Source organism: Gymnodraco acuticeps, unplaced genomic scaffold (assembly GCF_902827175.1).
Source record: "Gymnodraco acuticeps unplaced genomic scaffold, fGymAcu1.1, whole genome shotgun sequence".
NCBI classification, from domain to species: domain Eukaryota; kingdom Metazoa; phylum Chordata; class Actinopteri; order Perciformes; family Bathydraconidae; genus Gymnodraco; species Gymnodraco acuticeps.
Genome location: NW_022991533.1, coordinates 335,292 through 358,525, shown reverse-complemented (window position 1 = coordinate 358,525; position 23,234 = coordinate 335,292). Strand labels below are relative to the sequence as shown.

At 42.0% G+C, this 23,234-nt stretch overlaps 1 protein-coding gene across 4 annotated transcripts in view; it reads left to right on the top strand.

The window, feature by feature from the left end:
• Nucleotides 1-23,234, top strand: part of LOC117533419 (MICOS complex subunit mic25-a-like) — a 72,596-nt gene that overhangs the window by 40,803 nt on the left and 8,559 nt on the right. For 2 of the 4 annotated variants that reach the window (XM_034197142.1, XM_034197140.1), the window contains one exon: nt 450-585. In XM_034197142.1, the coding sequence (XP_034053033.1) occupies nt 450-585 (136 nt within the window). Of the gene's footprint in view, nt 1-449; nt 586-17,694; nt 17,745-23,234 lie in introns of those variants that run through there. The other 2 variants (XM_034197141.1, XM_034197143.1) reach the window with 2 other exon arrangements.

Sequence of the window (23,234 nt, the reverse complement as noted above, 5' to 3'; positions counted from 1 at the left end):
TTTTGATGAAAGTGATAAAACAGACGTTTATTTAAAAGTTAATCTTTGATTTTAACATATTTATCTTCTGTGTTGAAGATGTTCTGCCATGCTACAGTTCACTTTTAATTATAACAAAATGTCATAAAGTATTTGAAAAATGATTTGTCAAAAGAAAGATTAAACATGACAATTGTAAAACAAATCAAATATTCTGGAAGCACAACAGCAAGAGCAATAACAGTGCTCAATAACTCACACAGGATTAACAAAAGATCAAAGTTATCACTCGTTTTTTTTACTAGGCCTCTTAACAGGAGAGGCAGAGTTTAAAAACGACAGTATGAACCACCAAAACGCAGAGCATAGTAATTGTAGGCTGACGCACACAGTTAATAAAGACATCCTCAGTTTGCAGTGTTGTGTTCTAATCGCACTGACCCTGCCCCCTGCCCTGTGTTTCTGTGCAGACCCCGGCAGATTGGCTCCGTGTGCAGCGGGCTACAGTCCCAGGTGCTGCAATGCTACAGCGACCATCCACAGCAAACCCTGCTCTGCTCCAGCCTGGCCCGACAGTACATGAGCTGCGTCCAGCAGGCCAAGAAGGTAGGCGGGGGTTACACACTGTACTGTGCGTGGGTGTGGGAGCGCCAGAGAAATTGTGTTTTTGTTTTGTTGAAAAAAGTACATGTCCCCTCAGGAACAAAGATTCGCTCACTTTTTGTTCTGATTTTGTCAATTTATATAAAAACCTGTCTGAAGATGAGCTGATCAGATTTTGGCCACTTTATGTCATAAAGATTTTTTGGCTTGTGTAACCATTAACCAATCACCAACCAAGTTAACCCCCGCTATGAAGGTAGATATGGTGCAAAATGCGAGAGCGTGTAAAACCTGATGTGAGCACTTGCAGAAAAAAAATCTGAGCTTGTGTGCATACATTTACACTTGTATAAAATATCCACGTAACTGTGAACCAAATTTGCACTTGTAAAAAATATCCACGTAACTGAACCAAATTTGAAGTCACAGAAGAAAAAAAAAGTTTTGTAGCTTGTAGAAAAAAAATGAACTTAGTGATGAAATGTTCACTTGCAGAAAAATACATATTTTTTAAATATTATTTCCATTACAACTGCAACTTGGTTATTACAACCTCTCAAATCAGTCATTACGAATCTGCTCAGTGGCAGTATAAATCGACGAATCTGCGGTCTTGACTTTTGCTACACTTCTTGCGATAAATGTGTCGCAAAAGTAATTTTCACCTGTAGATGGGGGGGGGGGGGTTGGAGCAAAGGGGCGGAGCTATCAGAACGACGAGGCTCGGGTCAGTCATACCTCATTCACACCAACGCAACACCGGTCAAGCTCCGTGCTTTTCAGGTTCAGAACCAGTTCTTCGGTTTAGCTCTGGCTCTTTTCACACCGCCCAGAGTCCGACTGGTAATGTGTCGTTGCGTCATCGTTTGCGTCATGACGTAACCGTTTGCGTGCCTGCTTCATAAAGCCAAACCGCGCGGATGAAATCAGTTGCATTCATTTCTTATGGCTCTATCTGCAGCTTTTCCGGAGTCATTTCTGTGGTTTAGTTATATTCTTATAAAAAAGTGTACTCGTGTCAATAAAGGTTTTTTTAAAACACAACTGCTTCCGAGGTCGGTCTTATTTCTTAAGGTGGACTGAACCACCATTACTGGAGTAACGTTGTATCTTTCATTTAAATGAACTGTAACCTTCACCCAGGTATGTAACAGCTGTTCTCAAATGAACACGTGAAGTAAAGTTTAATATTTATAGTTTTATAGATTTATAATGAGTTATAATGAGAGGTGATCAACGTGAATGCTCAGGTATTACGTTCCCTTCTGAGCTAGGGGAATCAACGGGAAGCAACACAACCAGAATGGGATTGGTCAAAGTTATAAGTTGTTTTATTGCACAACAGGTGAACAAAATGGCAGGCAAGCAGCCTGGAACAAACAAATTGCCACAACCACCGGTTTAAATAACAAACAATAGAGGCCACAAGGGCGCAAGTTTAAATGGGCAACCAAACTAAGGGAGGACTCTAAAAAGTGAGTCTAAACGCATACAGAATAAATAAATACTAATATAGGGAACAAAACAAAACCTCACTTTAAAAGTGGTACAACTAGCAAAGGAAGGCTGTAAGAAAACACAGCTAGGACAACAGTCAAACAATACTAAACTAATCTAAGCACATCTAATCAAACTAATCTAAGCACATCTAATCACAACAGTACTGCTAATCACAATAACACGGTCCACACAAGTTAACCCCCAGAATGAAGAGCAAATAGCGAGAGGCATCTGTTCACTCAACAGAGCCTCCAGAGTGATGATTGTCCCCAGCTTTGTAGTCCTCTCCAGCAGGTGTGCGCTGGTCTTGCACAGGGATTGGAGAACGTCGGGCCCGGCGGGCTCCAATCAGTGTCCTCGGAAGTGGACCAGGAGATGACAGCCAATGATGTTGGAAAACCACACAGCTCATTTACATAATCACACACAGCTGCAGACAATCCCAAACAGGTTACCGAGCAGGCAGAAACAGCAGCCGTAACTCCCCCCCCCCTTAAGACACAAACCCACAGCTTGTGAACCAAACACACTAACAAATCTACCTAATAACACACACTAACATCACTAAACCAACCTGATATCACACCTGAACATCGTATACTAACCTGGACAATACATCAGCCAACGCGTTCTCTGAGCTCTGTTTAAGACGGATGTCTTGTTTTGTAGTCCCGCACGATCAGAGCCCAGCGCATGAGACGCTGATCATGCTTGTGTACGCTAAGACAGGCTACGTAGGGATCATAACAGAGGAACACGACTATGATTGGCCACAGGCTGAGTCCTACCCAGATCTCAACGTGCTGTAGAACTAGCACCAAAACTAAGATGAGTATCCGATAAATCAGCAGACACTCTCGGATTACTGAGAGAGTCGGAAAGTCGAAAGGCTTGTCTGAGCCGACGGGTTGCGCCGTGTCGCAACATCCTCATGAGGAGGGTAAGCCACAATTACTGGCTTTCCCTCGGGCACAACCTTGTCTGGGAGCACCGGCACAATCGCAGGCTCAGGCAAGAAAGCATCTGAGTCATCCCTGAGTGCAGGGGTCACCTTACTACCCGCAATGTCATTTCCCATTAAAAACACTATCCCTTTTAACGGTAACGCTGGACACACAGCGACTGGGTAGAAACCGGTTGCTAGGTCTGACTGTACATGTACCTTGTGTACGGGCCGTGGGATGTAACCCATCTCAATGCCGCATAATGTGGAACCATAACCACAGGCTGACTGTTCAGAAAATGGCAGTGCGGAGGCAACAATCACAGACTGGGAGCCTCCAGTGTCTCGTAATATGCACATAGGTCTTTGATCGGCAGACTCCCCAGTTAAGGATATTAACCCCTCGAACACATATGCTTAAAACAGGGATCTATCTCACCATCGTCACGGTCAGATGCAGGGATAAGGGATGACTCACCTTTAATCAGGCCAATGCCTTTTGGGGGGGACATGTTTTGTGGCTGCTCCTTATGCGTCTGAGCTGCACAGTTGGCGATGACATGTCCAGGTTGGTGACAATAAAGGCTCTCTCTCTCCTCTGTAGTTACATCATACACATTCAACGGCCCGGTAAATGGGGCGTCGGACACCTGGTGGGACCTCTCGGTATACACAGGAGAAAACACAGATTTATGAATGAGTACATATTCATCAGCCAACACAGCGGCAGCAGAGAGAGAGTTTACTTTCTGTTCATTCAAGTATACCACAATACGATCAGGAAAACATCTCTTGAACTCCTCCAACATGATCAGTTCCCTCAGAGCAGCATAATCCGCCGCTTCACATGAAGCAACCCACTTAGTGAACATCATTCCCTTCTCCCTGGCGAACTCGACATGTGTCTGATTAAGACCCTGCCTGTGGTTCCTACATTTCTGTCGGTACGCTTCGGGAACTAATTCATACACCCTGAGAATGGCACCCTTTACTAAGTCGTAATTTAGACCGTCCTCTAGCGAAAGAGCAGCAACCGCTTCCTGAGCTCTTCCATAAAGTTTGCACTGGGCTAACAGAGCCCAGGCTTTAGCATCCACCTCAGTCTCACGGAAAAGTGGCACTAACGAAATATTTTTGACTACGTTGAATGCAGGGGGATGAGAAGGAAGTGGAAGGCTTTCTCCGACATGGCCAAAAGCACCGGAGGCGCGCAGCTCGGAGTCTAGCTCCAGCTGACGTATCCGGACTTCCTTGTCCATTTCCAACTTTCGTAGTTCCAACTGGAACTGCCTGTCTTGCTCCCTGTCTTTAGCTTCCCACTGAAGCTGCCTGTCTTTAGCTTCCAACTGAAGCCGGACGAGACGGACCTCAGGATCACTCTCTTCCTCAGAGTCCGAACTGCCAGGAGGCGGTGGGTTGTAAGGAATCGGCGTGAATGGTGCTTTAAACTGCCCACCGCCCTCACTGTCACCACCTTCCCCTTTAGTAAACGGAAACTCCGCCTCCTGCCTCTGATTTAAGATCTCTTCAGATAGAGCATCGGACATAGGGAGCTCAACTGGTGCAGCCAGTATAAGTAACCCCCTTTTTACCATCTCATCCACCACCAATGCCTTCAACTCTTTCTTCAACGATTATTTACTTACTGTGAGACTGAAGTGTTGCGCTAGCTCATATAAGTCGTCTCTACGACACTGAACTGCTCATGAGAAGGGCAGACCAAAAACGACTCCAAATCATAAGTTGCCATCCTCAGCTAAAACTGCACACAACCTTACCAAACTGTTTTTAGCTGTACAAACCCACTTATAACCCCAGGAAAGTAGTTAATATCCCGGACGAGCCCCCATGTATTACATTCCCTTCTGAGCTAGGGGAATCAACGGGAAACAACACAACCAGAATGGGATTGGTAAAAGTTGAGGTGAAAGAAGGTAGACTAATACCTCATTCACACCAACGGTGTTTCAGGGCCGGTTCGGAGCTGGAGCTTGAAAAGCACCGGGTTTTCCTCTTCACACCGCAGCGGAGCAGCCTCTTAGCTCCGGAATCCGGTTAGTTTCAAGCACCAAAAAATTGTCCGGCCAGAGCAAAAGCACCACATACGTCACGCTTACGTCGAGGCGGGGCAGGGGCCGGATCACCTCCTGAACAACAACAAAAAGCCGGCGTTGTATCCAGTTTGTACACAACGATGGAGAAACTTAACAAGCAGCAGTGGTCCACTGAAGAGACCAGCTACCTACTGGGAATCTGGTCTTCCGAAGAGGTACAGAGGAAGCTGGAGCACAATCGGCCATTGTTGTTGTTGTCGGTGTCAGCTGTGAGGGGTTTCCGCGCGATTTGGCTTTATGAAGCAGGCACGCAAACGGTTACGTCATGACGTAAACGATGACGCAGCACCAGTCGGACTCTGGGCAGTGTGAAAAGAGCCGGAGCTAAACCGAAGAACCGGTTCTGAACCTGAAAAGCTCTAGCACAGAGCTTGAACCGGAGTTGCGTTGGTGTGAATGAGGTAACAGTCACAGCCACAGTCAGGTCGAACCGGATGACTGCGGGGCTAACGGTTCGTGTCGCTACCAGTCCGCTGACATGGCGCGTCAATCAACGGTAAATGTTGCCCATTACTTGCCCAGTATTACTTTGAATATTATTATTGTGATTGATGATTAAATCCGCTTTGAAGACCACCGTTTTCTATCGTGCAGTTTAGCGGAAAAATAACGTCAGTTAGCCAGCTAACGCTAGCTTTGTTGAGTTTATGCTAGCTAAACAAGTAGTGGTTGTAGTCTACAGTATTAGTATTAATTAGCAGTAATTAATATATTATAGCCTACTGCTTTGGCATATACAAATACAAATAAAACCAATTGAACTGTGCTGAAATAATGACACATTTTATAATTGTCTTGGGCTCCTGCTGTGTTTTTGTAAATTATCCATGCTATTTTCTATTTAGCTAACGTCGAAGTAGTGTATGTGAAATCAACCTCACAATAAGATGTGTGTATATTACAATTATTAATGTCATATTTCAAGATGATTACTTAAATATTACAATATGGTTGGTTGAGCTGGAGTTCATTATTGATCTTACACGTTAACGTCAGTCATATCTGAATAACGAACCCAAACCTTGTTGTTTTTATTAATTGTAATACCAAATTGATATAAAATAAACAGTAAGCATTGGTAACACAATTTCCAAAGTTACAGTAAAATAAAAAGGACCCTGACTCGGACAATACACAATCCAACATGTTCAACAGAAGAGAATCAGTTGTATTGTTTGTACACATGGTTCTTTACATATACACAGTAGGGCCTGGCTCATTTCGTGGCATCTGCAGGCAGTGGCAAGTACTTCCGGCATCTGCCACAGAGGCCACTACTCCGTGGCATCTGTGGCAAGTACTTCCGGCATATGCCACAGATGCCACTACTCTGTGGCATCTGTGGCATCTGTGGCAAGTACTTCCGGTATATGCCACCGATGCCACAACTTGCCGAGGCATCTGCGGGAGTTGCCACAAGATGCCAGAGTAACGGAGCGTCCACACTACAGCTTAAAAAAAAGCTTGGAGCTGGGCGTGTCTGAAGCTTGGGGATTTTATTCAAGCAACGCGACCAACAACCAATCACATGAATCTCCCGCCCCCGACATACAAAGCAAAAAAACCCGGGGATTTTATGCGAGCAATATATATATATATATATATATATATATATATTATAAACTCCCCAAACAGGCGAAAACCTACCAGTTTCACCCACTCTCTCTGCCACCTCCCTCCATGACTGGTTCTTCCGGTTTGTATCCCGGTAGGTGAAGAGGGTCTGGTCATACAAAACCGGGTGATTTGCTACGGCGATAATTAGTTTCTCCTCCATCTTTTTTTGAAATATAGAAATGAACGGCGGGATATCTCTCCCAGCTTATATGCGGTTTGATTGGCTAGGGCTTGAGCTGTCAGATTTTCAGAAACGGGATTTGATTGGCTGGCGCTGGCTACTCCGGACTTCAGAAGTTGAACATTGTTCAACTTCTGACGCCGGAGACGGACCGCTATGCTACCCACAATTCAGTTCGGCGAAAAGCGAGGCAACGTGACGTCACCCCATTCAAAGTGAATGGGCAGACGCGTTGGAAACCGTTTTTGAAGCTGTCGAAGCTGTAGTGTGGACGGCCCGTTAGAGAAGGTTTACTGTAGCTGCCACTCGCCTTCCGTGGCAAATGCTGCTATTTAAACCCGTATTTATCGTGTAAAATGTCACTGTTTAGGCATGACTTTATCGACAACTAAAGCAGCAGTGTTAATAAGAATAGAAACGCCAAAGAGTCACATCTAATATAAATATATATAAAAGCATTTATTTTAATTGTGTAGCAGTCAGTTTATAATTCTGGCAGCACTGTTGAGCATTTTGAAAATGTATTTTCATGCCTCTGTGCAAGGCTTAGTCTTTCTATCTTTATAGCCATTGGTGTAAAGTAACTAAGTTCATAAACTCAAGTACTACTTGGGTACAATTTTGAGATACTTGTACTTTATTTAAGTATTTCAATGTTTCTTTTGCTACTTTGTACTTCTACTCCACTGACTTTATCGAACTGATCTGTACACAGGACTGATGTGCGATCTCTATTTTTCAAAAATATTATTCATTACCATTTCTATTCAATTTTACTTGGAGCATGGTTTGCTAAAATAAACAAACGTGCTATATTTATGATGAAATATTGGCGAGTGAGGGTTGCAACGCCCTTGGCAATTGTCGCTTCTTGAGGGGAGTTTCCACTGCTTGCTACGATAAACCAGGTGTATTATGACTAGTAAAGACAAATAAAATCTGTATTGACACAGCAACGTGTACACTGGTGTTATTAGACTTGGCTACAGACTTAGGGCAGCTGTAACTGATTGCAGTTGCCACGTGAGATGCTAAGGTTTACTTTATAAATTAGGCAAAGGACTTATATTTGCCCCATGCCTTCAGCAGCAGCAGGCTATTCACTTTGATTGTATCCCGTTATGAAATGTCATAATTTCGACAATAAAGAAATGCTACATAAACGTTATCTTGCACGTTTTATCGAACCATCTCCGTTTCTAACTTTCAATATATTTAAAAAGAGATCTCTCTCTCATCTGCGTGCGGGGGCGGGGCCTCACAGACATGCTGCTGCGCTGTGCACACAGTTCTGCCGGTAATGAATATTAGGATACATTTTGTGAGAAAACTTTTCCACCAATAATTCCAATAAGTATTCCAAAATGTATTCACTTCAGGTTTACGAAAGTAACTGAAATCAGATTAGTTGTTTTTCAAATGTAACGGGAGCTGAATACAGTTAGGCTACTTGATTTTTGTATTCTGATTACGTAACGCCGTTACATGTAGGCTATTCCGATATAACGAACATCTCGTGAATTTGTTGCAACTGCCTCTTACCAGTGCTACCCTGACGGCCCCTACACACGGCGGCGTGCGTTACCGCTTGGCGGTGCGCGTGTCTGAAGCTTGGGGATTTTTTACGAACAACGCGACCAACAACCAATCACATGAATGTCCCGCCCCGGACATACAAAGCAAAGCATTCATGCTACATCCATGCTGGCTAAATATACTGTCTATGCTTGCTAGCTGTCCATTCAAACGAAGTACACTGGATATAAACTCCCCAAAAAGGCGAAAACCTACCAGTGTCACCCACTGTCTCTGTCACCTCCCCCCATGCCTGGCTTCTCCGGTTTGTATCCATGTATGTAAAGAGGGACTGGTCATATAGTATCGCCACGATCTTTTTCTCCTCCATTTTTTTACATATGGGAAATAACTGCGGTCTGGCTCTCCCAACATACACGCGGTTTGATTGGCTAGCGCTTGTAATGTCAGATTTGCATACGCGGGATTTGATTGGCTGACGCCTCCGTCGAGGCGGCAAAAGTAGAACATTGCTCTACTTTTGCAGCGAGCACCGCGAGAGAAGCTACGCTTTGCTCCCACAATGCAGTTCGGCGAATCGTGACGTCACCCCATTCAAAGTGAATGGGCAGAAGCGTTGAAGCGGTAACGCACGCCGCCGTGTGTAGGGGCCGTGACGCCTGTTTTAGAGGTGAGGCGCAGGAAAGAGAGGCGAGAGCCTGGCTGTGCAATGAACCTGCTAGCCGCCATGTCCAGTAGTAACTACTGAGCCGGGAGGAGAAGTAGCTTCAATGGGATGTGGCTTAAGCCCTGCCTGCCTGCAGGAGGGGTTGTGGTTGAAGCCAGAGATGTACGGTGGCTGGGAAGTACAATGGACAATTACAAAGTGTGAAACACTTTAACAAAGCTTGAGACAAATTTACATTTTATAAAAAAAAAATACATTAGCAAAAACACTTTTACCAAGGAATGTTAAATTGTTTTGTCCTTGGTAAAAGTGTTTTATAAAATGTAAATTTGTTTTTAGCTTTGTAAAAGTGTTTTGCATCTTGTTAATTTGTTTTCGTTAATGTTAACGTTTTTTTTCCTTGGTAAAAGTGTTTTTGCTAATGTAATTTTGTTTTATAAAATGTAAATTTGTCTCAAGCTTTGTTAAAGTGTTTCACACTTTGTAATTGTAATCCATTGCACTTCCCAGCCACCGTAGAGATGGGTAAGCTTCGCCTGCGATGAGGGCCATGGATGTATAATAAGAACTGGGTTGCGTTCCGATAATCCAAAAATCAGCTCCTAAGTTCTAACCCTATCTCCTATTCCTTGACCTCTGAGTGAAACGTCACGGGGTTAAGGGATAGTGGATAAGAGAATTCAAAAGGACTTAGGAGAAGAGACCGCGGTACTTTAGAGAATCCGAATGCACTTTCACTATCCGACGTGTTTATGATGCGCCAGCGGACGTCATGAATGTGCGTCTGCTGCTGTGGGGAAACTATGGAAACTACAGTTTTCTATACAGCGGACTACAACATGGATGTTTAATAAGAACGAGGGTGTAGCGGCAATAACTCCCTATGAGTTAGCTGCTGAGAGGCTAAGCTTGGCTTTAAACTGTGACGCGTTTTCGAAAAGAAAGTCCATGTTGAAGCAATATAGTTGTAAGGATATTTAATAAACAAAATCAAAACATAATTACTATGGACAAAACGGTCAACAGAAAAAATGACAGCACAAACCAAACCACACCCATGTGACAATTACCGGAAGTGCTCAACAAGCAAATAAAGGTGACGTAAATAATAATGATAATACAAATAATGAACTTTAGCTAAGTAGTGTTATGGCACCTACAATACCGGCCCCTAATTATCATTTCACAAAATTATAATTACTATAATAAATGACAATACACACAAAATATACGTCCAGATCTCTTTCTTGGATTATTTGTTCAGAGTTCATATGTTGCAGTCTTTTTGGAAAAGTGATAATCTTTTCTCACTAATCAGTATCAAAAAATGATTAGTGTGGTTTGTGTGTGCAGGGGGTAGGAGACAACAAATAAAATAGGCAAAAATAGTCCATTTAGACATGGCAAAAGTCCTCTGACTCCTGAAGAAGGCTAACTTTGTTAATTGGTCTGCTCAGGAAACCAGTCTTGGTCTTGATCCGAAGCATACGCACGAGTCCCTTTTTGTCAACGATGGTCTCAGCAACTTTTCCAGTAAGCCAGGAGTTCCGAGGAGCTGAGTCATCCATAATGATCACGATGTCTCCTGGTGTGAAGTTGCGTCTGATTTTTGACCATTTCTGTCGTTCTTGAAGTAGGGGAAGATATTCTTTAATCCACCGTTTCCAGAATAAGTCTGACATATACTGAACTTGTCTCCACCTGCGGCGAGCGTAAATGTCTTCCTTTTGAAACAGTCCTGGTGGCAGGGATGGTGTTGTCTTAAGGAGCAAAAGATGATTCGGTGTCAGTGCTTCTAGGTCGTTTAGATCTGTAGAAGCTTTGGTGATTGGACGGCTATTGAGAATAGCTTCTGCTTCACATAAGACTGTGTTAAGTCCCTCTTCGTCGAGACTTTGTACATTCAGAGTGGAGTTGAGAACCTTTCGTACTGATTTGATTAATCTTTCCCAAACACCTCCATGATGTGAGCCAGCTGGGGGATGGAAGATCCAATGAATTCCTTTCTGAAGAAGTGTATTGTGGATCTGACCTTGATTCCAACTTTCAATTGCCTCCTTCAACTCGCGTTCGGATCCTACAAAATTAGGGCCATTGTCAGATCTGAGTTCTTTGACTTGACCACGTCTAGCTATAAAGCGCCGTAGCGCATTGATGAACGAATCAGTGTCAAGAGATGATGCCATTTCAAGGTGAATTGCTCTTATTGCTAAGCATGTGAAAATAAGGCCATAACGTTTCACAATGCTCCTTCCACGCTTCACTCCAAAGGGTCCGAAATAATCAACTCCAACATATGTGAATGGAGGTTCATCAGGAGAGACTCTATCCAGGGGCAAATCCGCCATCTGTTGTTGTCCAGGAGTAGCATTTATACGCCGGCAGACTACGCATTTCGACAACGTTCTTCTTATTGCTACGGTAGCTCCAGGAATCCAATATTGTTGGCGTAGTCGGGATAACATATGGTTGCGACCACCATGACCCACTTATCATGAACATTTCGCAGAATAAGATCGGCAATGTGAAAGTCTTTAGCCACTATGACAGGATGTTTCATATCCTCCGGCATTGCTGCCCGGCTAAGTCGTCCACCAACCCGTAACACATTATTTTCCAGGATGGGGTTGAGTTTATGAAGGTGGCTGGTTTTCTTGACGTTTATTCCTTTTCTCAGATTTGAGATTTCATCGGTGTACCTCTTTCTTTGGCAGAAACAGATTACCTCTATTTCAGCGTTTGCCAGTTCTTCAACTGTGAGACCATTGTTTTCTTGCCTGTTGAAATTCCCTCTCTCATTTTGTGATAGACCTCTTTGATGTATGTTATCTGGAATTAGTTGAGGAAGAACACTTGTTTGGTTTCTCTTTCTGCTGCGATTCAAAAGCAGTCTTTTAAGTCTGAGCATCCATGCTAAAATAAAATAAATAAATAAATACATTTAATTTATATAGCGCTTCTCATCTGCCAAGACAAATCTCGAAGTGCTTCACAACAAGGGATATTGATACACTTTGAGAGATTAAACAAATAATTGTAATAATAATAATATTATAATGCTACTGCCCTTTTCAAGGCAAGGCAAGGCAAGGCAAGGCAAGTTTATTTATATAGCACTTTCCAACACAAGGCAATTCAAAGTGCTTTACAAAAAATGAAAGAGATTAAGAAAATGGCATTTAAAATCAGTCATTAAAAAGAAAAGCTAATAAAATAAACATTAAAAGAAAAAATACATGGATAAAAGTTACAGTGCAATTAAACATTAAAAGAAAAAGTACATGGATAAAAGTTACAGTGCAGTCTAAGATATGAATAGTTCAATTAAAAGCAGCGACAAAAAGAAAAGTCTTCAGCCTGGATTTAAAAGTAGTAAGAGTTGCAGCGGACCTGCAGGTTTCTGGGAGTTTGTTCCAGATATTTGGAGCATAATAACTGAACGCTGCTTTACCATGTTTAGTTCTGACTCTGGGGACAGAAAGCTGACCAGTCCCTGAAGACCTGAGAGATCTGGATGGTTCATAATTTAGCAGGAGGTCAGAAATGTATTTTGGGCCTAAACCATTCAGTGCTTTATAAACCAGCAGCAGTATTTTGAAATCTATTCTTTGACACACAGGAAGCCAGTGTAAAGACTTCAGAACTGGAGTGATGTGATCCACTTTCTTAGTGTTAGTGAGGACTCGAGCAGCAGCGTTCTGAATTAGCTGCAGCTTCCTAATAGATTTTTTAGTGAGACCTGTGAAGACACCATTGCAGTAGTCGAGTCTACTGAAGATAAAAGCATGGACAAGTTTTTCCAAATCCTGCTGTGACATTAGTCTTTTAATCCTAGATATATTCTTTAGGTGATAGTAGGCTGATTTAGTAAAAGTTTTCAAACCATTCCAAGAGGAAAAGTGATGGATTAATTGGTTGACAGGATCCATTTCCTCGGACATGATCTGAGTAGTGTTAACGGTTATGCTCCTGACTTCAGAGTCCTTTAGTGAGATTACTTTCAATCCATCAGGGTTTTGGGTCACTCTTCTTGAGGTCGAAGTAAAAACTGAGGTCCGGACAACCAGTTTTCTTTCTTCAGAAAATATTTTACAGTCGAACCTCGTGAAGCCATGTCTGCTGGATTGTCTATGGTGTTAACATATCTCCACTGTAGTGCATTTGGTACTTTGGCAATTTCCGAAACTCTATTGGCCACAAAAGTTCTGAACCTTGAAGTGTTATTGTTGATGTATTTGAGTACGGAAGTGCTGTCTGTCCAAAATACAGAATCTGATAGTTCCATCTGTAGCTCCCTTCTTAACATGGTGTCTATTCGGCTTGCCATAGTAGCGGCAGTCAGCTCCATGCGAGGGATAGTGGCTGGTTTTAATGGAGCCACTCTTGCTTTTCCCATTACGAATCCACAATGTAAATGGCCAGAGTTGTTCTGCAGAAACAGGTAACTTACAGTTCCATAACCCTCTTCGCAAGTGTCAGCAAAATGATGCATTTGAGCAGATGACACCGTTCCAAAGTCGGTAGGTTTGAAGCTTCTGTCAACCTTGAAGTCTTGCAGCTTATGAAGGTCTTGGGTCCAACTCATCCACTCCTGCAAGATAGATTCTGGTAATTTGTCATCCCAGCCAAGCTTTCTCCTACACAAATCTTGCAGGATCTTTTTTGCAGTGAGGACAACTGGTGCCAATATTCCAAGGGGATCATACACTGAACTGACGCTTGAGAGAATCCCCCTTCTTGTGAGCGGCCTATCTTTCAAGATGATTTTGAACTTGAAGACGTCAGACTGAACACACCATTGTACACCCAGCACTCTCTCCACTGGAAGATTGTCATGGTCCAAATCCAGATTTGTTATTTCCTTTGCTCTTTCCATTTCAGGTATTGCAGCCAACACATGCCGACTGTTACTTATCCATTTTGTTAGTAGAAAGCCTCCCTTGGAACAAATGGCTCGTAGTTCATGATAAAGGGCTGTTGCCTGTTCTTCTGAAGCTGTTGAAGTGAGGCAGTCGTCTACGTAAAAGTTATTCATAATTGCATTTATGGCTGAACTGTTCTAGATTGTCTTCAGCGCATTTCCTAAGGGCAACATGTGCACAGCTTGGGGATGAGGTTGCTCCGAAGAGATGCACGGTCATTCTATATTCCACCAGGTTCTGACTGCAGTCTCCATCAGGCCACCAGAGGAACCGTAACAAGTCACGGTCTTCACTTGGAACTTTCACTTGGTGAAACATGGCTTCGATGTCTGCGGTGATGACGACAAGATCTTTACGGAATCTTGACAAAACTCCCAGCACGGTACTAGTCAGATCCGTCCCCTGGAAGAGCTGAGAATTTAGTGAAACTCCCCGAAATGTTGCTCCACAGTCAAACACTACTCGAAGTTTGTTCTTTTGTGGATGCAAAACTCCGTGATGTGGTAGATACCATTTTTTGCCGTCTCTACGTTCCAAAACATGATCCGGTACTTTCTCTGCGTGGCCTTTAGATATCATCTCAGACATAAAGTTGGTATATTTAGAATGAAAGGAAGGATCTCTCTTAAATCTTCTTTTAAGGTTCAGAGTGCGTTGCTCAGCAACACCTTTATTGTCGGGCATGCATATTTCCTTTTCTCTAAATGGTAATCCAATAGAATAATATACATTGACTAGGTGGGCAGATTTTGAAACCAGATCCAAGAACTGTCTTCCCTGGAAGGTTCTTGGTTGTCTCTCCCACATTCGGCAAAGTCAGTCTTAAATTGCTGTTCCCACAGCTTGTCAAGTTGCACAACTGATGTTCTGTTTACACTTATTGAAGTGTTGTCCTGAGTATCATCAGGACATCCTCCTAATGGTCTATTAACTGTCCATCCGAGCATGGTTTTTACAGCATAAGGTCCATCCCCCACACTCCTGATTACCTAAATTGGTTCAAGGGCTTTTGGAACATCTGAACCAATCAGCAACTCAATTTCAGCATCAATTTCAGGTAGACAAACATCCCTCAAATGCAACCATTGATTGATGTCGTTTTGACGTGGAATGTTTCCTTTGTGCACGGGCATAGTCTTCTGAGTGTATGTGCCGGGTAGATCACAAAAGTCGCTGTTATCCAGTCCAGCAACCTCTAGGCCTGACACAATGCTGGTTTCAATGACCTTCCTTGGACCCATAGTTCTCAGCAGAATGTTTGACCTTCTTCCTTGGAGGTTAAGTTTGTTCATAAGCCCTAATGTGCAAAACGATGCAGTGCTGCCTGGGTCAAGAAATGCATAGGTATGCACTGTTGTGTTTCCCTTTTTGGCTTTAACTTGGACTGGTACTATGCAGAGTTTGCAACCATCTTCACCGGCCCCAGTAAGGCCACCTGTCTGAATTGAGGCTTCAGCAGTGTTTGCAGATGCTTCTTCCATGTCCTTCCTTTGTTGGTAGATGTGCAACATTCTGGGATGATTTGGATTGCATATGTTGCACCTCATTCGTTTCCTGCAGTCTCTACTTATGTGTCCTTTATACAGGCAGCCAAAACAAAGACCATTTTCTTTAAGAAATGTGATTTTTTCATGATGTGTCCTTTCTAACTGTGGACACATCTCCAGAGCATGTTCACATCTATAATACAAGCAGTTTTTCACAGCAGACAAAATCCCTAAAAAAAAAAAAGTCATATTTATTTTCTGTAACTTTCACATTGGTTGCAAAGATGCTTCCTCTTGGATGAGGCTGTGGCCTTCTTATGTCTTTGCTTACGGGAGGGGGGTCTTTAATGTCCCCAAATATGGGATCTGTAACAATTTTTACTTGCCTTTCAAGGAATTCCACAATATCCTTGAAGGCAGCCCTTTGGTGTTGTTTTTCCTGGATGTCACACGCTACAGTTCTCCATAAATCCCTCAGCCTATATGGAAGTTTCTTTAAAATGGCTAGCATGTTTGCTGGAATGTTGAGCTCAAACATGTAGTTTACATCTTCCATCGCATTGCTACATCCTCTAAGGTAGACCGTGTATGCCTGTAGAGCCCTTGTGTCCTCAGCCCTTATTAATGGCCATGAAAGAGCTCTTTCCATGTATGCTGTAATTCAATTTTATGTTCATTGCCAAAGTTCTGTTGCAGTAACCATTTGGCCTTGCTGAATCCACTGTCTGATGCCATATGTTGGCAACTCCGTACAAGGTCTCTGGGCAGTCCTGTTGTATATTGCTCCAGGTAGTAGAGGCAGTCTCTGGGGTTATTGTTTTTGCTTTCAATATTAAATTTGAAAGATCTCACAAATGTTTGGTACTGAAGTGGGTCACCATTAAACACTGGAATGTCTTTCTTGGGCATGGATGATAGACACTGTTGCTGGATTAATAAAGCGGTTATTTCATTTTGTTTTTCCATGACTGAAAATATATTGCACGTGTCACTGTTGCTTGTGGCAGTTACTGGATCTGGAGATGCTACATGTAAATGTTCATCTAGATTCCTGATGCTTGCATTAGGTGTTAGGGGAGCTGTATCAATGTTAGTGACAGCTCTGTCTGTGGTGGTTATGATTGGTTGTTTTAAATGGTACAAACTGTATTTCCCTTTGTCCCGTTTCAAAATATGACTGCATGCCATTCGATAATATAGAACAATTAGCTGATCCCCTGGGGGCTGCTAACACTTTCATTTTTGCAATGGTGGCAGCAATGTTTCCTTCTAATTCCATTTGCTCCTTTTTCCTCCTCAATTCCTGCTCCTGTGCTTCCAGGACATGTTTGTCCTTTAGGAGTTTTTGGAGTACTTTCATGGCTGCCACTTCGGCCTCAGCTTTTATGCGTGTAGATGCGGTGCTGGAAACTTTTGATCTTGAGCTTTGCCTGCTTTTTCTGGGTAAAGATAAACGCAACTCACATTGGTTTTTCAAACAGCATCTCTGTAAACTACGTGTATTGTATTCACTGAATTTCACTCTCTGCCTATAATGGCTCGTTGTAGCTCCAATAGCTCCAGCCCAGCGCCATATAGATAGAAGAGTTACGACAACGGAAGTCCAAAAACGGTTATCGTCACGTGGTTCATGTAGACGAGGATCGTTCCCCGGAAGTTCATGGCGGGCAATGTGAATGCATTGATAACAGGAGATAGAACTACGATTTTTGGTAATTATTAGTGAATAAAGGTTTTGATTTGCAATATTTATACAACAAATCGATATGTGTATGTATTTACATCAATATGTTTTAAAAAATAAAATAGAATTTGCTAATATTAAGTGATAATATTAGGATTAGTGTGAACAACTAGTTTACATGTTAGGCTAACAGTGCCTTGGTTAAAGAGCCTGTTGCTGTTTATTTATAGCTTTGAATTCTTTAAAACCAATATTATCTTCTTAAACTTGTATTGTAGTCAGGAGCATCACTTTCTAATGTTTATTGATATATTTAGAGGGAGGGGATCTAAAGTAATGCTTTAAAATTCAGATTAGATTAATGTCTACCATTTTCTTAAATTCATGGTAGTTTCAGTAATCCCATGGTAATTGAGGACACAAGTTATCTAAATGACTAATGTCATCTTTATGGCTTTCAGAAAGGACAGGAGACCGACAGGTGACTATCAAAGGACTAGCAGCAGCAGCAGCATGATGATGATGATGATGATGATGTTAAATGTGTTGTTTTAGGAACATCCATTGTAAATACATGGAATTCAATAAACATTGAATAGCATATCATGCAGTTTGTCTGTGCCTTTTCCTCCGTGTTGTCCTGGTTTGCTGTGCTGCCTCCTAGTCGCCACCATGGTTTGCTGTGCTGCCTGGGGATGCTCAAATCGCTCCGAGAAAGGAGTACGAATGTACGGCTTCCCCACTGACACAGAGCGGAGGAAAAAATGGCTGGCTCAAGTCAGCAGGAGCAATTTTACGACCAACAGCAAAAACATATGTGATGTAATTATATACAAACACTACATTTGCACTTTTTCACAAAACGAAAACCACACCATTGGGAAAGCTTAATGTTTTGTTTAATACAAAAAACAGGGAAAAGCTTGAAAAACACAGAGTTGAGACTCAGGGTGCAGGGTGAGGGTCTCAGTGCAGGTATTCAGGCTCCATTTAATCCCCCTCTGGTTCTTGTGCTGAAAGAGGGAGTAACAGACAGCAGAAAGGGTTATACACACCTATATAGCACACCTATTGGATGGGAAATTGCCTTGGGGAGATAAGGTGTTTACTTATATAAAACAGTAGTATTAAACTTACCTTGTGTTTTCACTCTCACTTAAGTCCCTCTCCCTTTGCCATCAATCCAAAATCAAGTCAGGTAATAATCAACATAATCACAAGGACACAATATGGCTCTGCTAAAAACACTCACTCTTACACGCACCAAAGTTATATTTATCTAATATTTAACTCCCTCCACCCCCGCATACAATCCCATTTAGAAGCCCTCTTCTCTAATTCAACAACGTTGGACGAAATGACATTAAGAGAACGGAATTTACAATTAAAAGGCTGTTCAACGTGTGTTGCTAACTTGCTTCGGTATCCTAGCTTAATCTGTTATCTGTAAACGTTCCCTAAATCTACTAATTTAGGGATAATCCACTGACATCCTTTAATACACATGTTAATTTGAATCAGATGTACTGATAATATCCGCAATATAAGTCTTGAAACTTCTTCTTACCTTTAAAAGTCCGTCACGAACGGTCTATTATGCTGCAACTCTACAGCTCTGCTAGCCTTGGCGCTAACTTCCGGGGAACGATTGAGAGGCTCCACGATCCGCCATTGCTGTAAAAAAGTGGTCCATTGGAGTGAACGGAGATGACGTAACTCTCAGTCTATATGGCGCTGCTCCAGCCCCCACCCTCCCTGTGAGCACAGTGTGCTCTGATTGGTCGGGACACGTAACATGAACGTCCCGTGGGTTAGATCTAGTTCTTATTATACATCCATGGGTTAGATGCGCGTTCATAATGCAGAGGGAAATAACTCTCAGAATAACGTTATTAGCACATTATTACAACTTGAGGAACGAATGTTTTTAATAAGGGCTATACAAGTGTTCATACTGGGTAGTTTATTTAGTTTAAAAAAAATTATCCAACGATTTACAGACCACTCTTTCCCCATGTAAGTCAATGGGAAAAAGTGTTTCCGGGCCTGGCAACCAAACGGAAGTGTAGTACCGCCGTTTGGCCAGCACGAATATTTTCATCTGAGTCCGGCGCACTTCCTGGGGGCTTGATGAGGGCCCGTTCCGCGTGAAGCCGGAAGCGCCGCATTTGAGCGGCCCTGATGCCAGTGATGCCCTCTCGAGAGACTGAAGGCGTGCGTCAATTGTTTTCGTGAAATAAGCCATTTCCATTAAGCCGGAGGATCTTCCGTGGAGCCGATTTCCTTGTCTTTTCCTCCCGCGTCCGGGTTTGCGGGGCGGCCGGCTGGAACCGCTAGCCGACTGGGGAACGCCGCCTGTAGCTTAATCCGCAAGACTGCGGAGCTGGTGAATATATGCCTGGAGCTGGGACGAAGCCCTGCTGCTGCTTGCCTTAACCATGAACACAGTGACGCGTATACTTGTGCGTTGACACCTGAAATGACAACTGACAGAGAGGGAAGAGCAGATTTAAAGGAGTTAGCGGGTGCAATGATTGGCTAGCTGGGGAGTAACGCCCCTGATCACTTATTGGGAGAGGAGAGGGTATTGAAATGACGTGTAACACCAGGGGATATTGGTCTTCCTAATTGAATTTGCGCTAAGCTTCATTTAACTTCAGAGAATAGTCATCTGCATACTTCCACACTTCAGATAGGAAGCTAAATCCATGAGACATGCCTATTGAGCAGATTTCGCCAGGCGTGCTCTGTGTTTTGGAACTTTCTGATAGGAAGATTACACAGTTATTAGTGTATTAAAGTCAGTTTTGGCATTCAGCTCTTTGAAATGCATTCTGTTTTCTGCTGATACTTTCACAAATACTGTGCAGACCCTGCGCTTATCTACAAAGTGCTTATTTTACCCAATTTCTCCATCAAAAAACAATAATGAATGGGGCAATTTGCACATTATTATCGTGACAAAATGCACTGATACGGCTCCAAAGTAGATAAAAGGCACAACACAACAATTGGTGAATTTGGCAGTTTAAACGGTCGATAAAAGCCAAGCAAAGGCACAAATTCAAAGCAATCAGTCTTTTTAAACTACTTCCAAAGATCCATTTGCCAGTGGGATGGTGCTCTTTGGAGGAAAAAACCGTGTTAATGTGAGTTTGGTGGGTTTTGTTTGTGACCATGTGTGGTATGAATTCAGATTGTGAGTGTCAGAGTAAAGGCAAGCTGTTTTCCTCTTCTTGAATACAGATTCAATCAGGCTTATCCTTGACAGAGTGTGTGTGAAGGAGAAAGAAAGAGAGGGGGAACACAGAAGAGACAAAAAGAGAACGAGTGAAAGGGAAAATGCATTTAACAATAATGCTTCAGTCTGATTCAACAAGTAAAAGTGTTGTGGGCTTAACGTTTGTAGAAGAAGGTTGATTTGACTTTATAATTGAGGTCTAGTCCTTTTCAAACTGTTGTTTGGAGGTCAAACATTACTGTGTTTGTTGTATTGCAGGCCAAACTGTCAAATGACTGTGAACCGAAGTGTATTCATCTTAAAAATCAGAGTGTGTCCGCCTGAAAGACATAACTCTAAGATTTTACACCTTTTTGAAATTCCAGACAGCTTCTTTCGTACCATCTCGATCCCAAACATTTTATCGCTGACATCTTCTCTGTCTAACCTTTCTTTATTGGGATAATCTAGCAGAGATTAAATCTTGCTCTCCTGCGGTACTCTTTTGAAGATGGTTGGATTTTCAGACTGACCTTTAAGACTTCTAAAGAGTGCTCTATCCCAGGTTCAAACTCAAAAGGGCATATAAATGTTCCTAGATTTAAGATGTAAGTATAAAAGACCTCCCATTTAAGTGCCTGATTAAGCAGTCCACATCCTATATACATCCTTTTTTGTGTCCTTTACAGTTTTATTTCTCTCTTTATCCACCCATCTTTAGTTTTATCTGCTCATCCTTGGCTCTTTCGTGCAGCTGTCGTTGTTGATCCATCTTTTCTCCGCCACTCCCCATCCTCCATTTGTTCCTCTTTATATATAAGAGCTTCTTTTACCGCCCTTCACGGCACACTTTGTCACATTAGCTAGTGCATTAGCTCTGAGCTGCACTACTAGCTGTGGAGCTTTGTTATGTCTTTCAGACCCACTGCTGTCTTTGTTGAAAACACAATTACTCAAAAGGCCCTTTTGAGGCTGAGTCATTAAAACACATTTATACAGGCAACAAAGGGCTAGTTTGTCCATATAATAATAATAATCATAATGATAATAATTCATGTTATTATATAGCGCTTTTCCTGGTGCTCAAAGCATTTTACAAGCAAGTCAAGAAAAAATAACAACAAAAGTAAAAAGTGCTAAGCTAGGTGGAATAGGGGTGAGGGGTTAGTGAATAAAAAGTTATATAGTGAACTTAAACAATACAAATGTGTAATAATAAATGTGTCTTATGCAGCATACCGTTTCTGTAACTGGTCATGAACTGAAACATTTTAATAAAATATATATATAGTATTGGACCAATGTGAGTGGTTTCGTATTTTATATTAATATTGTTATGAAAACTTTGTATTTTATTCATTGAAAACTCAAATTTCCGTGGCCCAAATAAATGCAGCATTGTATTTCTACACAAGTAGGACACACATCTTTGTATCTGTATATTTTAATATGAATAATTGCATGTAAACACCATCAGTTTTCAGATTGAAAACTCTTGGACCCCTGGGTTAAAATATGAATACTCAAGTAGCCCCTTTGAATGATAGCTAAATAACTGGAAATGAGTCAAATAGAGAGTAAAGACGAGTAAAGATTCCACAAGAGGCTCTTTATCAGTCAGACCTAATGAAAATAAAATGAGTGGGCAGTCCCAAGACCCCTCTGGACACACAGGCTTTAGAGCTTTAGAGTTTTACTGGGGAAAGTAAAGTATGGCTGCAGGTTGTTCAGGGTCAACAGGGAGCAACGTGCACTGCAGATTAAGTCATGAGAGAGCGCACCTCATCATATTACAGTATGAAATATGAAATTCAATAGACCTCGGAGGAAACATACTGTTAAAGGTGATACTGTTAGTAATGGAATGTATACCTTTCCTGTGCTTTCCTTCAAAAAGTGGAACAGATATTGCATTTACACAACATCATGTTCTGCGAGTAACATTATGAAAAACTCAATAGCAAAATGTTGTTTTGTTGGATTGCGAGATTTTACAAAAACAAAACTGATTGTTTGATTTAGAAAACAAAAGATTTAACAATCAAATGTCTCAAGGTAATGTAAGATTTCTGAAATACATTGTGTTATCACTGGGTTTTTGTCATTTTGTAATCTTCAAGAGACCATTTATCTGCTGCGCTGAAGGACAATAATAATCCAACAATATTTGTGAGCAAACAAGCAAAACCCTGACTGTTCATCGGCAGACAAGAGTGACTGAGTTAGAAAAGACATGCAGTGTAATTGGATGCAGTCATTTTCCAGCTTTGTGTGCCAATAACATGACTGCCCATAGACAGCAGAGCTTTAGCCTGCTGAAAACCCCCCGACAGCTTAAAAGCTCTGTTCTTTTGTTATCTATATTTGCTTTTAACAATTTTCTAAAGCAAAGGCATTTTTCCCTGTGATTAAAGGGAGAATGCTGTATTTTTCTCACAGCAATTCATCTTTGTCTGAAGTTGATACCTTACGGCGTTTCTTGAATATAGTTATCTTTCTCCCTTTTGTCTTTTGCTGCACATTGTCTGCCTATTTTCCTCCTCGTCTTCTGGTTACTTTTGTATCATGTAAGCAGAGTTTTGATAAAGGAATCACTGCAGCATTAGATTCTTAGCTAGGATCACTTCTGCCCAGCTACTACTTTCTTTTATGACTTTCCAAGAGTTTTTTCATATAAGCTCGACTATATATATATCTGTTCGTCTTTGTCAGCCTGTCTGTTTGTCAATCAATCTGCCAATGAAACCTGCTTATCTGTCTACTCTGCCAATGTCTTGATCT